At 40.6% G+C, this 15618-nt stretch overlaps 1 protein-coding gene across 6 annotated transcripts in view; it reads left to right on the top strand.

Moving 5' to 3' along the window:
* Positions 1 to 15618, top strand: part of LOC130909883 (calcium-activated potassium channel subunit alpha-1-like) — a 108666-nt gene that overhangs the window by 78911 nt on the left and 14137 nt on the right. For 4 of the 6 annotated variants that reach the window (XM_057826812.1, XM_057826810.1, XM_057826811.1 and 1 more), the window contains exons 20-24: positions 1360 to 1450; positions 11080 to 11203; positions 13797 to 14021; positions 14411 to 14603; positions 14671 to 14784. In XM_057826812.1, coding sequence (XP_057682795.1) covers positions 1360 to 1450; positions 11080 to 11203; positions 13797 to 14021; positions 14411 to 14603; positions 14671 to 14784 — 747 coding nt within the window. Of the gene's footprint in view, positions 1 to 1359; positions 1451 to 11079; positions 11204 to 13796; positions 14022 to 14410; positions 14604 to 14670; positions 14785 to 14856; positions 14941 to 15618 lie in introns of all 6 variants that reach the window. The other 2 variants (XM_057826807.1, XM_057826809.1) reach the window with 1 other exon arrangement.

Consider the following 15618-nt stretch of genomic DNA (forward strand, 5'->3'; position numbering starts at 1 on the left):
CAACAATGGCGAGCTACTAGTTTATTATTGAAAATTTTACAAATTTTATTAAAATGAAAATATTTGGAGGGGTTTTAATATAAAATTTCTATAACTTGTACTAACATTTATCTTTTAAGAACTACAACTCTTTCTATCCATGGATCGCTTTAACAGAATGTTAATAATGTTAATGCCATCTTGTTGATTTATTGTTATAATAAACAAATACAGTACTAATGTACCCTATGTTGAATGTATATATCTGTCTTGTGTCTTATCTTTCCATTCCAACAATAATTTACAGAAAAATATGGCCAATTTTATAGATGGTTTGAGTGGCGGTTAATTACGATTAATTTTTAAGCTGTGATTCAGTCAATTAAAATTTTTAAGCGTTTGACAGCCCTAATAATTACTAAACTGTTAATAAATTATTTATTTTTGAATTGTTAACAAACACTTAACAGTTTGTTCTGATGTAGGGACATTAAATGCCCCTCATAAATTCAGTTTATTCTGTGTTTAGCACAAAAATGGTCCGAAACTCATGGGTCTGTTCAATACTGTTGTATTTTGTTGTTCTGCCATGTGATGGCTCAGTATGGGTGATTCTATGCATTAATGTTCAACATTTTATCTGTGGTGTTTCTCTGGTAAAGTACAGCACACAGAAAGGCCTACGGGCTGAACAATCTAGTTACGCGGCATCATTATAAATGCTAAATAAACTGTTAACAAACACTTAACAAAACAATAAATGATTTAGTAACAGTTTACTAATGATCTATTAACTAGTAATAACAGATATTTATTATAAAGTGTTACCAAAATTTATTATAGTCTAATCGTAGTTCGGCAATGTATTTTTTTCACCAAAACTAATATACAAAAATCTTTCAATTTTAGCTTAATTTATTTAAACTATTTTATTTTAGTGAGGAGTGCTAGGGGCCATCTTGTTGAACTACCACCAGGAAAGCTTACTTACTGTGCCCAGCGGCCCCGAACCAGGTGCGCCAGGTGGGGCATCGGAATACGGCCGCGGGCGTCGTAAAGTACCGACAGCGGCTTTCATCGCAAGTGAGCGATGCGTGTTAGAATCTTCGACTAATGAGGCGGTGTGCACAGATGTCAGCTGCGCGACATGAAATATTGAACAGGCCGCCAACACGTGAGCGGACATTGTTGTCGGAGCACCACTGGAACAACCCCCACCCCCGCCTCCCCCAACGCCCTTTTCCATTACGGTGTCACACTCCAACATGGGGACTGTGTTTGATACGTGTGTGTGTTCATATGAAAACACAACATGCACTCCTTGATGTCTAGTATGATTCCGCCTTGACTTACGAGTTGAATTCGCTCGTGTTGTTGCAGTTGAAGACGACCAACAATCGATGCTGTCTAAAAAAAAGCAAAGAAACGGAGGCATGAGAAATTCCCCAAACTCGTCACCGAAGCTCATAAGGTACGATATCCCTTTTTTCAGATTAATGCACGAGCTGCCATTGACGATGATAGTTGTCTAATTCATTTTGACTCGGAGTTTTGGCAGCGATGATTCTCTGACAGCCAGTCAAAATGGATTGGACGTCTATTGCCGTCAACACGAATGGGTGAAAATCCAACTGAGACTACTTCTAGCAGTAAAAAGTAACAGTGCTTTATAAGCCTGGCGGGCCAATCCCAGTCAAAGTGGATCGGACGTCTAGGGCCGTCAATGGCAGTTAAAACTTTCAATTTCAAACCTCACATGCATAAATTCTTTATTCTCTCCGAAGAACAGGCAACAGTTTCACATTTTTTAAAAGACTGCCACTAAACAAAACGCAATATTTAGTTATATCCAAGTAAAGGGTTAACGACTACCAATCAGGTTTCATAGATCCCGTAAACAAGGAGTAAAAAAAAATTGAAATACATATTTAAAGAATGCAAGCACTGTATTACTCCCTAAGGCTTTATTTTTATTTTGAATTTTTTTCCTCTAAATGCCGGCACTGTGTCTAGCAGATAGTCACTAACTGTCAGGTGCCGAGCAAGCGAGCGCCCCGTTGTTGTTGATTCAACCGCTTCCCGCTGTGGGTGAAAACAAGTTTGACAAGAGCGCTCAAACGAAGGAGGGCATGTCGCAAAGGCACTGAAAGCAACAGTTGTTGCAAGTTTCTGTGGAAAAGACGCTCACCGTTGGAAAAAAAAAAAGAAAAAAAAAACATAAGGCGGATTAATTTGAAATGTAAACCTATTTAATAAAATCATGCTTAGATTGTCTAATTATGATCATTAAAATAAAACAATTAACAAGTAGAAAATAAAGCAGGTTATTTCTATGTATTAGTAACAAGTAAAAATAAAAATTATGATACTTGATGGAAAAAATGATAGTGCTTGTTAAATTTAAAAATAACATAAAAATACGATTGTGTTATATAAGTTATAGTGCTCGTTTTCAAATACATATTTTTAAAAAAAATTGAGAAATACCTATAAAAATAAAAATGACATGGTATTAAGGCTCATTTCAAAATGTACAAAATAAAGTGGGTTATTTCGAGACAAAATGAATACAATAAAATCACAATGTTAACTTAGAAATAATGCAAAAATAATTGTTTCCATATAACCAATTTTTTCCAAGCACAGTAAATGTGGGAAAAAATATATATTAAAAAAAAAAGCATACAGAACTAAATACTGTACTGTAATAGTATAAATACAACTAGAAGAGAACTCCAAGAGAGCAGACCTACACCTCGGCCAAATTAAAAGCATCAGTGTTGTTTCTGGCAGCCCTTTTAATTTTTGTGTTTTAATCTGGTTTTAGTCGCCAGTTACTCAAAATGTTTCCGTCTGTAAAATTCAAATTCAAAGTTAAGTTATACTGTACAGTACTGTGCAAAAGTTTTAGGCAGGACACCTGCCTAAAACTTTTGCACAGTACTGTACATTTTTATTATATTATGTATATACAGGATATACTGTATGTATATATTTTCCCCAAGTGGAAGCTTCCATGATCCTAATAAATTTAATAATTAAAAAAAATATATATACAGTACTGTGTAAAAGTTTTAGGCAGGTGTCCAGCCTAAAACCTTTGCACAGTACTGTATATACACTCAACGGCCACTTTATTAGGTACACCTGTCCAACTGCTCGTTAACACTTAATTTCTAATCAGCCAATCACATGGCGGCAACTCAGTGCATTTAGGCATGTAGACATGGTTTAAGACACAGGTGTCAAACCGATTCCAGAAAGGGCCAAGTGTGTGCTGGATTTTCTTCCAACCGATACAACGCAGAGAGTTTAACCAATGAACTTCCTGCTAAAACAAGCAGCACCTGACAAAGTTTAACTGATTACACATGTAAAAGATCTAATTGGTGAAAAGGTGTCCTCTTCATTGGTTGGAAAGCAAACCTGCACCCACGTGGCCCTTTCGGTCTGACACCTGTGGTTTAAGACTATCTCCTGCAGTTCAAACCGAGCATCAGTATGGGGAAGAAAGGTGATTTGAGTGACTTTGAACGTGGCATGGTTGTTGGTGCCAGAAGGGCTGGTCTGAGTATTTCAGAAACTGCTGATCTCCTGGGATTTTCACGCACAACCATCTCTAGGGTTTACAGAGAATGGTCCGAAAAAGAAAAATATCCAGTGAGCGGCAGTTCTGTGGGCGGAAATGTCTTGTTGATGCCAGAGGTCAGAGGAGAATGGCCAGACTGGTTCGAGCTGATAGAAAGGCAACAGTGACTCAAATAAACACCCGTTACAACCAAGGTAGGCAGAAGAGCATCTCTGAACGCACAGTACGTCGAACTTTGAGGCAGATGGGCTACAGCAGCAGAAGACCATGCCGGGTGCCACTCCTTTTAGCTAAGAACAGGAAACTGAGGCTATAATTTGCACAAGCTCATCGAAATTGGACAATAGAAAATTGGAAAAACGTTGCCTGGTCTGATGAGTCTCGATTTCTGCTGCGACATTCGGATGGTAGGGTCAGAATTTGGCGTCAACAACATGAAAGCATGGATCCATCCTGCCTTGTATCAATGGTTCAGGCTGGTGGTGGTGGTGTGTGGAGAATATTTTCTTGGCACTCTTTGGGCCCCTTGGTACCAATTGAGCATCACTGGAACGCCACAGCCTAGCTGAGTATTGTTGCTGACCATGTCCATCCCTTTATCACCACAATGTACTCAACTTCTGATGTCTACTTTCACCAGGATAATGCGCCATGTCATAAAGCTGGAATCATCTCAGACTGGTTTCTTGAACATGACAATGAGTTCACTGTACTCAAATGGCCTCCACAGTCACCAGATCTTAATCCAATAGAGCGTCTTTGGGATGTGGTGGAACGGGAGATTCGCATCATGGATGTACAGCTGACAAATCTGCACCAACTGTGTGATGCCATCATGTCAAAATGGACCAAACTCTCTGAGGAATGCTTCCAGCATCTTGCTGAGTCTATGCCACGAAGAATTGAGGCAGTTCTGAAGGCAAAAGGGGGTCCAACCCGGTACTAGCATGGTATACCTAATAAAGTGGCCGGTGAGTGTATATACACAGTATAAAACGTTGTAAGATTAGTCCCCATTTTATAAGGGCATACGTCACGATTTGTAAAATTGCCAACTGCCACGAGTTGACAGGAATGTACACCTACAGCGCCCTTTTTTTCCTCAGCAAGGCGATTTACTCACTAGTAAAGTCCGAATAGTCATTAAATGAAACGACATTACTTAGCTCACAGAACCTTTTTTTTTTTTTTTTTTTTACTTTATTTTATTAATGTGACACATAATACATGTTTTTGGATAGTTATTTTGATTTAAAGGGTTAATTGCGATTTATGCGGAAATTCGGGTCACGTCGCCAGTGTAGGAACGAAACTTGTTCGTAACCTGGGGACTACCTGTAATTTAAAATACACATACAGTACTTGCATGGATAAAAGGCAGGTAAGAGACATATAACAAAAAGAATGTGACAAATTGTAAATGTAGGTCAGTGCTTGTGCTGGGGCAGCAGAGTAGGCCTTGCTGTCCCTGACTTCCCAACACCGAAAGGCTACGCTCATTCTGAGGGCAAACATGCCAGTGGCTTTCAAGTGGCGGGCGCAGAGTGGCGCTCTTAAAGCGGCCTGGCACTAATGATAGCAGCAGCCAAACACAGGGCTGATGGCCCCGGGCTATTCTTCTCTTGTCGGATCCCTCCGAGGCGCAGATTAGACGTATCGCCGCAGCCGTCGCCATTGCTACCTTGCTTTTATCTTGTCCCTTGTAATTAAGCCGACGCGTATTGATTGCGACCGGAGGTAACGCTGTTGTCGGTCACGAGGGGCGATAATCGCTGTTGACGGCAGGGGGGACAGTTAAAGGGGAGCTTGCGTTTGACTGACACTGCAGCACTCTACTTTGCTTTTAGATGGAAAATCAACTGCAGTTCTACAGTGCGGCACTACAACTGACTGTACGCAAAGTTCTTAAGATTTTTTTCACTGTAAGACAAGTAATTTAAAGTTTAACGTAGGGGTGGGAACCTCATGGTAACTCACGATACGATACGAAATATGGTACAAAGCTCACGATAATGATCTGACAATATGGCGATACAACGATTATCGATACATTGGTCAGGAAATCATTCTTCATCTTTATTCTTCTGCTGTAGGTTTATCACTAGTAGATGTCCAATCCATTTGAACCCAGCGAAAACAAATCATGAGGTTTAGCACGTCCTCTTTGCTATCTTTGGCTCTTTGAAAATGGCTGAGACAAAAAGCAACTTCAAAAAGGCAACCGTAAGTGCTCATTTCTTATCAAAAACACATTAACATTAAAAATAACCTATAAAAGCATGAAATGTCCCCGGCCAAAAAATTGCACTTTTTTTCTGGTGTTTGAGTCAAGTAAAAATCAGCAAAGATTTTAGTTTATTTTTTCCCCAGCAGAAAAATGCTGGTCTGAATGGGTTAAGATGTCTAAGCATTTCAGCCGGTTTGTCACAAAAGGTAAATTCAGCCTGGCCTTTGACCTGAAAACAAAGCAAGCAAATGCCTTCCATCCATCTGTTTGTCTGCACAACTGCGCAATAGTTGGGAGAAGTTGTGCCGCCTGCAGTGGCGTTTCCCGATGTAGCCTCGGGGTGACTCCGCCGCAACGACAAGCTGAGTGTGTACTCCTTGAAATGTGTATCGCCAGTCAATGTGTGGCCTGCAGGCCTTTGTAAATAAGTAATGGTGGGCAGATTGGCTTCGGATTTTGAAGAGCACGCCTTTGACAGTTTGCATGACGGCGAAGGTTGTGCGCACGTGTGCTCGTAGGCCAGTGAATAGCAATTTTACGCAAAGCTGATGCAGGAACAGGAATACTTTATAACCAAGGCGCCACAGTTATAGACATTTGCCGATTACCGGTTTCAACGTATACCGTGGTATGAAAACGTCACTGTTTCCAAACTGCAAAAACTTTCCGTCAAACGGTCCCTAAGGTATTAGCTATTTTTTATGTTCCAAAAATGCAGGAAAAAATCCCTCGCTTGCAGCTGCAGCTTCCCCACCAGTTGTTGCTCAGTGTCAGTGAGCCAGCTGTGCTACATGATTGCTGGAGGAGGTGAAACCCATTAAGTTTCTTTCCCCATCGAAGAAGAGGCCAACCGACATGTAAAACATGTTTGCGGAGGGTGGCTGCCAAGGAGACAATACCTCCAATATGATTTCGCATTTACTAATATACAAACTTAAAGGTTAGTAAACGCTGTCATGAACGTTTCCCACCAGCTATGAGAGTTAACTCCAACGTATTTACTGTGTTTAGCGGTGGTAAAACATGTTTTTTTCTCTCTGGCCACTGTCTGTATTGAGAAAGAGATTGTGTGTATAATGTAAACATGATACGAGTCATACACACATGCTTTTTAAGGAAAATATCAATTATTTTTGTTCTCATGGTAATAAATATTGAGCTGTGGCTGTGGATTTAGGCTGACATAGAGGACTTCATGTATATTTAAAATATTTTATTTTTTAAAATTATTTTAACATTATACTTATGTTCCAATTTGCTAATATGTTTTGAATTTTTTATTTATTTTTCAACCACGATATCTCAAAGTAGCACATTTTAGAGCTGCAATTGCAATACGTAATACTGCGAAACCGTGATATTTTGGCCTAAGGTTATCATACCGTCAGAATCTCATACCGGCACATGGCTACACAGTTGTTACTATTTTTTAACTTATCATTTGATAGAAGTCGTTCTTTTAGGGGTTCCCGCAGGGTCTTAAAAAGTCATAAATTGACTTATCTTCATAATGTGTCTTCAAGGGGCAGTGAATTTTCATCTGGTCGGTCTTCAACCCTTTAAATTGCATTGGGTTGTGTTGTCTGATAAAATTTTGGATTTCTACTTGTTGATTTTTGTCTTGTTGCAAAAAATGGCTGTGAAATTCTCCTCTGAATTATCATTAAATTTGTCACAGGCAGTCCTCTTGAATTCAACTTTATGAAATCTGTAGGAACTCCCTGTCACAATAACAATAAAAACATCAAGTTTTGACGCCTTCTTAAAATACTACTAATTTTATGATGAACAAATAAGTGATTTTTTTCCCCAGGAAAAATAAACAGAACCACTTTTAAAATGTTTGATATTTATGACCTATACTTAAAGCACTGGCAGATAATTCTAGATTTACACTGAAAACAAGGGAATTTAACTAGTTTTCAAAGAGGTGTATTTTTGTAGTGTGTGAAATTGTTAATACATTATTAATATGCAGCTGAAAACTGTCATCGAGCAACAGAAAGAAAGTTTATGCGTCATGTAACATTAGCATACCGTACACTTTGTTCTTTATTCCATTTTTATTTTAAATTGCCTTTCAAGGTGACATGTCTGTTCTTTGTGTTGGATTTTATCAGATAAATTTCCCCCTAAAATGAGACTTATACTCCGGTGCGACATGTTTTTTTTTCCCCTCTTCATTTTGCTGGTGCGACTGACATTCACATCCGAAAAATACGGTACTTGTCGGTTCATTCAATGATCGAGTATTCAATTAGTTGGTTCATCGTGCTGGCCCTAGTTGAAATTTTGAAAAAGATAGGTTTCACTGGAGGTTAGAAATAGAATATTGTATAAAACTATACATTTTTTTCAATCCCTCAGCATTTTTTCAACAATTGCGGTTGTGTCCGGAACATTCAAGCACCAGCCGACATTCAAAACTACTCGGGTAAAAAGAGGACAGCGTTTATCAGCTGAGGGGTTCAAACGCCGTCCGCCATAACTGTCGGGACGCTGCGCTTCCATTTGCACTTCAAAAAACTCCAGACATCAAAGTGGGCGACATTATCCGCTTGAAAGCCAAAGACAGGAGCCTTCTGTCTCTGTCCAAAACCTTTTAGGATACGTCGAGTCCCCCTCATCCATATGGGCTCTCTGGAAGTACGTGACGTTAAGTATGCTGTTAAGTATGCATGAAAAGTGCGCGCTGAAATGAGCAACCCCTCCAGGCTTCACGTTACCCTAAGGCGACACCTGGACAGGCTCACTTTGTCCCAATATGATGTGTCGTTGGAAATTCGACCAAAAAAATAGAAATGAACAATTGACTCGTTGATTGCCATACGCTGCTGGCCAAAAGTATTGGCACCCCTACAATTCTGTCAGATAATGCTCAATTTCTCCTAGAAAATGATTGTAATTACAAATGCCTTGGTAGTAATATATTCATTGATTTTGCTTGCAATTAAAAAACAGCACCTGTTACTTACCTGTGGCAATAACTAAATCACACTTGCAGCCAGTTAAAATGGATTAAAGTTGACTCAACCTCTGCCCTATGTCCTTGTGTGTACCACATTGAGCATGGAGCAAAGAAATGACCAAAGAACTGTCTGAGGACTTGAGAAGCAAAATTGTGAGGAAGCACGGCCAATCTCAAGGCTACAAGTCCATCTCCAAAAACCTGAATGTTCCTGTGTCTACCGTGCGCTGTGTCATCAATAAGTGTAAAGCCCATGGCACTGTGGATAACTTCCCTAGATATGGATGGAAAAGAAAAATTGTGCAGATGGTGGATAAAGAACCTATACTACAGTGGTGTCCAAACTATTCCACATAGGGTCGCAGTGGGTGCTGGATTTCATTCCTACAAAACAAGACGACATCTTTTTACCAATCTGGTATCTTACAAGTGTAATCAGTTGATTGCAGTCAGATGCTGCTTGTTTTAGCACAAACTTCATTGGATAAACTGTCTGTGCTCGATTGGTAGGATCAACAAGCAGGACCCACGGCGGCCCTTGAGGAGGAGGTTTGGACACCCATGTTCTACTAACATCCAAACAAGTTCAAGCTGTCCAGCAGTCTGAGGGTACAATAGTGTGAACCCATACTATATGTCAGCATCTGAATGAAAAGGGACTCTTTGGTAGGATACCCAGGAAGACCCCACTTCTGACCCAGAGATATAAAAAAGCCAGACTGGAGTTTGCCAAAAACTTACCTGAGAAAGCCCAAAACGTTTTGGAAGACTGTTCTCTGGTCAGATGAGACAAAATTAGAGGTTTTTGGGAAAAGGCATCAACATGAAGTTTACAGGAAAAAAACAAGGCCTTCAAAGAAAAGAACATGGTCCCCACAGTCAAACATGCCGGAGGTTCCCTGATATTTTGGGGATGCTTTGCTGCCTCTGGCACTGGACTGCTTGACCGTGTGCATGGCATTGTGAAGTCTGAAGACTACCAACAAATTTTGGAGCATAATCTAGGGCCCAGTGTGAGAAAGCTGGGTCTCCCTCAGAAGTCACGGGTCTTCCAGCAGGACAATGACCCAAAACACACTTTAAAAAGTACTAGAAAAGGGTTTGAGAAAAAGCACTGGAGACTTCTAAAGTGGCCAGAAATAAGTCCAGACCGGAATCCCATAAAACACCTGTGGAGAGATCTGAAAATGGCAGTTTGGAGAAGGCAACCTTCAAATCTCGGCCCTGGAGCAGTTGGCCAGAGAAGAATGGTCTAAAATTCCAGCAGAGCATTTTAAGAAACTCATTGATGGATACCGGAAGCGGTGGCTCTCAGTTATTTTGTCTAAGGGTTGTGCTACCAAGTATTAGGCTGAAAGTGCCAATACTTTTGTCCGGCCCATTTTTGGATTTTTGTGTATATTGATAATGATTCTTTTTAAAAATTTCATTCTCTTTTGTGTATTTTTTACTGCAAAGCATTTGTAATTGCAATCCTTTTCTGGCAGAAATTGAGCATTATCTGACAGAATTGTAGGGGTGCCAATACCTTTAGCCAGCAGTGTATTTGGTAGACTGGGCACTCATTTCCCTCATGCAACAAAAAATCTTATCACTTTCTCATCATCAGTTAAATAGGCTAATCAAGTTATCGGGAGATTCCTTTTCCGACCTCTCTGACCTCAAAATGTAATCACCTCTTCCGTTTCATATGAGTAACCTATTATGCAGGTTTGATCATCTTTTTTTTTTTTTTTTTACATTCTTGAGTTACCTTGAACACAAACGTACAAACGGAACCAATTACATGATCATCACCTTCTGTAAATTTCACTGTCAGCGTTGCTCAATGAACTGCTCCCAACGAATGTCTGTTAATCGTTGTGTATTGTCAGACAACACGACAATTTCCATTTCTTTCCATGTAGATTCACGTTGAGTTGAATTGCGAAAATACGCCGTTAAACGTTCAAAATGGAAACAAGTTCTCATTTGGCCGAAGTCACGTTATGTTAAAAAACCTCTATTGTATTGTGTTTGTTGGACATGCGACTGCGACACTCGCTGGGTGTACCCGCGTCGCCTTGTTCAAACATTAATGGGAGCCGTCACTTTTGGACGGCAACACGATCGGGCAAATCCCTGAAATATTTAAAATCTGGCCTGTTAAAGCTTTTACAGCAACGTCAAGAAGCCGTGCGAAAGAGGCCGTAATTGTTTTTGCGCTCATGTCAGTCAATGCCGTCGCCATCTTTTCCGCCTGGACTGGCTGTCACCGGAAGAACAGCCCTTCGATTGCAGAGAACATTCGATGAATTGGCTGAACTCTTCTTTCAGACACGACCCGCTCCTCATCTCCGTCAACGAGCAGATGGAAAGCGTGGACGAGAACGTGAAGAAGTACGACTCCACGGGAATGTTCCACTGGTGTCCATCCAAAGACATCGAGAAGGTCGTGCTGGTGAGTGTCCAAAACACGGCTTTCTCACTTAACGAGGATTATTGGACATCATTCCAGTTAGGGCTGCAACTAATGATTATTTTTATAATCGATTAATCAGATGGATGTTACTTTTTTAAATTACTTTCACAATTTAACTTGAAGTTGTTTCAGGCATGTTGTAAGTAACAACGAAGACAAAATAGATGACTATTTCCTTCAAAAATATTTTATGACAGCTTCCTGACATAACTGTAGTTTACAACTGTACTGTTTTAAGCACATAAGTTTTTTATAAAGTTCCTGAGTATAAAACTTAAAAATAATTTCTCAGTACACAAATCAGACAAAAGTCCTGTTCGTTCAAATAAAAAAGTGCTGCTGATATAAAGACTGTAATGAATCAATTTTCTTCATCAGTTGTTCATAAATACAATCCAAATCCAATTTCCATGCACACTCTTTTGTATGACAATTTATAGTTTGAATGGGAGTTTGTGTTGAAAGGAGACCGCTTGATGAGTGGATTTATGTGTGGTTTCTTTACTACAAAGAAACAAGACCACTTTACTGATTAGCATAATTGCTAACTAGCTTATTGCTCCATGCTAAGTAGTAACGTCTCATCAACAGAGAATACTAACTATACAATTGGCTTCATTTACTGCAAATCCAACCAGTGGAAGTGTCGCGTTGGCACATCGAACGCACCAATAGGAAAGTCGCACTGACACAACACTGAAATCCATCCATACATCTTCAACTGCGTTGAATATTTTCATTCGGGACATACAGTGGGGCAAATAAGTATTTAGTCAACCACCAATTGTGCAAGTTCTCCTACTTGAAAAGATTAGAGAGGCCTGTAATTGTCAACATGGGTAAACCTCAACGATGAGAGACAATGTGGGGAAAAAAAAAAAAACCCTGAAAATCACATTGTTTGATTTTTAAAGTATTTATTTCCAAATTAGTGAAAAATAAGTATTTGGTCACCTACAAACAAGCAATATTTTTGGCTGTCAAAGAGGTCTGTCTTCTAACGAGGTCTAACGAGGCTCCACTCGTTACCTGTATTAATGGCACCTGTTTTAACTCATTATCGGTATAAAAGACACCTGTCCACAACCTCAGTCAGTTACACTCCAAACTCCACTATGGCCAAGACCAAAGAGCTGTTGAAGGACACCAGAGACAAAATTATAGACCAATTATGCACCAGGCTGGGAAGACTGAATCTGCAATAGGTAAAACGCTTGGTGTAAAGAAATCAACTGTGGGAGCAATTATTACAAAATGGAAGACATACAAGACCACTAATAATCTCCCTCGATCTGGGGCTCCACGCAAGAGCTCACCTCGTGGCGTCAAAAAGATAACAAGAACAGTAAGCAAAAATTCCAGAACCACACGGGGGGACCTAGTGAATGACCTACAGAAAGCTGGGACCACAGTAACAAAGCCTACTATCAGTAACACAATGTGCCGCCAGGGACTCAAATCCTGCACTGCCACACGTGTCCCCCTGCTGAAGAAAGTACACGTCCAGGCCCGTCTGCGGTTCGCTAGAGAGCATTTGGATGATCCAGAAGAGGACTGGGAAATGTGTTATGGTCAGATGAAACCAAAATAGAACTTTTTGGTAGAAACACAGGTTCTCGTGTTTGGAGGAGAAAGAATACTGAATTGCATCCGAAGAACACCATACCCACTGTGAAGCATGGGGGTGGAAACCTCATGCTTTGGGGTGGTTTTTCATCAAAGGGACCAGGACGAATGATCTGTGTAAAGGAAAGAATGAATGGGGCCATGTATGGAGAGATTTTGAGTGAAAATCTCCTTCCATCAGCAAGGGCATTGAAGATGAGACGTGGCTGGGTCTTTCAGCATGACAATGATCCCAAACACACAGCCAGGGTGACAAAGGAGCGGCTTTGTAAGAAGCATTTCAAGGTCCTGGAGTGGCCTAGCCAGTCTCCAGATCTCAACCCTGTACAAAATCTGTGGAGGGAGTTGAAAATCCGTGTTGCCCAACGACAGCCCTAAAACATCACTGCTCCAGAGGAGATCTGCATAGAGGAATTGGCCAAAATACCAGCAACAGTGTGTGAAAAGCTTGTGAAGAGTTACATAAAACGTTTGGCCTCTGTTATTGCCAACAAAGGGTACATAACATAGTATTGAGATGAACTTTTGGTATTGAACAAATACTTATTTTCATGTGTGGGGTGGCCACGTGTGTATATGCTCTTGTGTGTCGAAGTACTACCTGCTCTACGGTTCCTGCACCAAAATAAAAGCATGCATCTTAAAACAAAAGTCAACGTTAAAAAAAAAAGAAAAGAAAAAAAAAGAGACACAGGTGTTGTAAAGTCGAAATCACGCAAGTCGGGTACGTTGTAACCCGGGGACTACCTGAATTATTGAACTCTCTCTCTTGCTCTAATCACTGGTGTGAGGGGAGGCTCACACACAAACAATGACCCAAAAGGGACCGCTCATAACTGCAGGAAAAATCGATTAACAAATTTGTTATAAACTAATTCATTAATCGATTTTATTCGATTAAATCGATAAGTTGTTGCAGCCTTAATTCCGGTCCTTTCCTCGTCAGACTCGGAGCGAGGCGGCCATGACGGTGCTGAGCGGTCACGTGGTGGTGTGCATCTTCGGCGACGTCAAATCGGCGGTGATTGGCCTGCGCAACTTCGTCATGCCGCTGCGGGCCAGCAACTTCCATTACCACGAGCTTAAGCACATCGTGTTCGTGGGCTCGCTCGAGTACCTCAAACGCGAGTGGGAGACGCTGCACAATTTTCCTAAGGTCTCCATTTTGCCGGTGAGTGACTTAACTTATCGGCCACTATTTTGCTATCAATGGCAGCCAATGGGGTTTTAAAAAAGGATAGAAAACATGTTTATTTCTTCAATTAATTTTTTAAAGTTTTGCATTGCTGAGTCTCAAAATTGAAATCTGTCCATTTTGACTGGGAAGTCTGGCAGCGAATGATCCTAGTCAAATGTCTATCGCTGTCAACGACTCAATTGCATTCACATGCAAATGTAGTTTAATTTGGAAGGATTATTTTTTTGCAAATTTTGTAAAATAAATTATAATCCAATCTCAAAAAATAATAGTCAATTAAAAAATGGTTTCTAAAGAAGCTTCTCTACAACTAGGTAAGCTAACGCAATTTCCACCCCTCCCCCAACGTCCATCTTGAAAAGGGCACGCCGCTGAGTCGAGCAGACCTGAGGGCTGTCAACATCAACCTCTGCGACATGTGTGTCATCCTGTCAGCCAATCAGAACAATATTGACGACGCGTCGCTGCAGGACAAAGAGTGCATCTTGGCGTCGCTCAACATCAAGTCCATGCTCTTTGACGACAGCATCGGCGTCTTGCAGGCCAATTCCCAAGGTAAGCGCCGGGGAAGTCACGTGACTCCTTTGCGGGTTACTATAGCAACCCTCCGTGTGCATCGCAGGGTTCACGCCGCCGGGCATGGACCGATCGTCTCCGGAAAACAGCCCGATCCACGGAATCGTGCGGCAGACCTCCGTGACGACGGGGGCCAACATTCCCATCATCACCGAACTGGGTAAGCTTGACGCACGCTGCCCTCGGCGCGCGCAATGTGTGTAACCCGTGTTTATCCCTCAACGCCCGGCAGCAAAGCCCGAGCAAAAAGTGGCTACCGTTTCACTCAGTCAGGATAAAAGCAGCGGGACCAACATACAAATGATTACCGAGCTGGGTAAGGAAAGACGCTGCCGAGGCTTTCTGCTTTTTCTTGGCATTTCTTTTGCCTTTGAGCGCATGTTATAAGTACTTCCGCTGGAAATACAAAAGTTTTGAGAAGTGAATACTGTTTGTTCATTTGCAATTCCCAGTCAAAATGGATTGGACGTCTCCCACCATCAATGGCAGCTAATCAGTAAAATTAGTGCTCTGTTAAAAAAACAAAAAAAACAAAAAAAAAACTGTGCATGCATGCATGAAAGCGTTAGCAAAAAAAAAAAAAAAAAAGATAAAATGCCCTTTCATTATTATATTATTTATGTTCTGACCAAATATATTTCAAGATAATGATAACTTTTGGTGGTGTTTTCGCCAACAACTTAGCCATAAAAAATTGCAACATCAGTCCTTCTTTTGGGGAATTATTGACGGAGCCCAGCCGATTTTTGTTATATATTTTTAAATAAATATATATATGGCGGAAAACACTCAGGTGACTTGAAGTTCCGATCTGAGACCCCCAATTTGGCCAAATTACAAAATTGTCCTACATGCTTGCATCATTGGAAAGTTTAAAATCTCAATTTTCTGGGGGAAGAAAAATTTTGAACAGGAGGGCATTTAAAAAAATTTTTTTTTTTAAAATTAACCCCTAAACCCTAACGGAGGTGAGAGCATAATTAAAGACACCGTC

The sequence above is a fragment of the Corythoichthys intestinalis genome, chromosome 21, assembly GCF_030265065.1.
Source record: "Corythoichthys intestinalis isolate RoL2023-P3 chromosome 21, ASM3026506v1, whole genome shotgun sequence".
NCBI classification, from domain to species: domain Eukaryota; kingdom Metazoa; phylum Chordata; class Actinopteri; order Syngnathiformes; family Syngnathidae; genus Corythoichthys; species Corythoichthys intestinalis.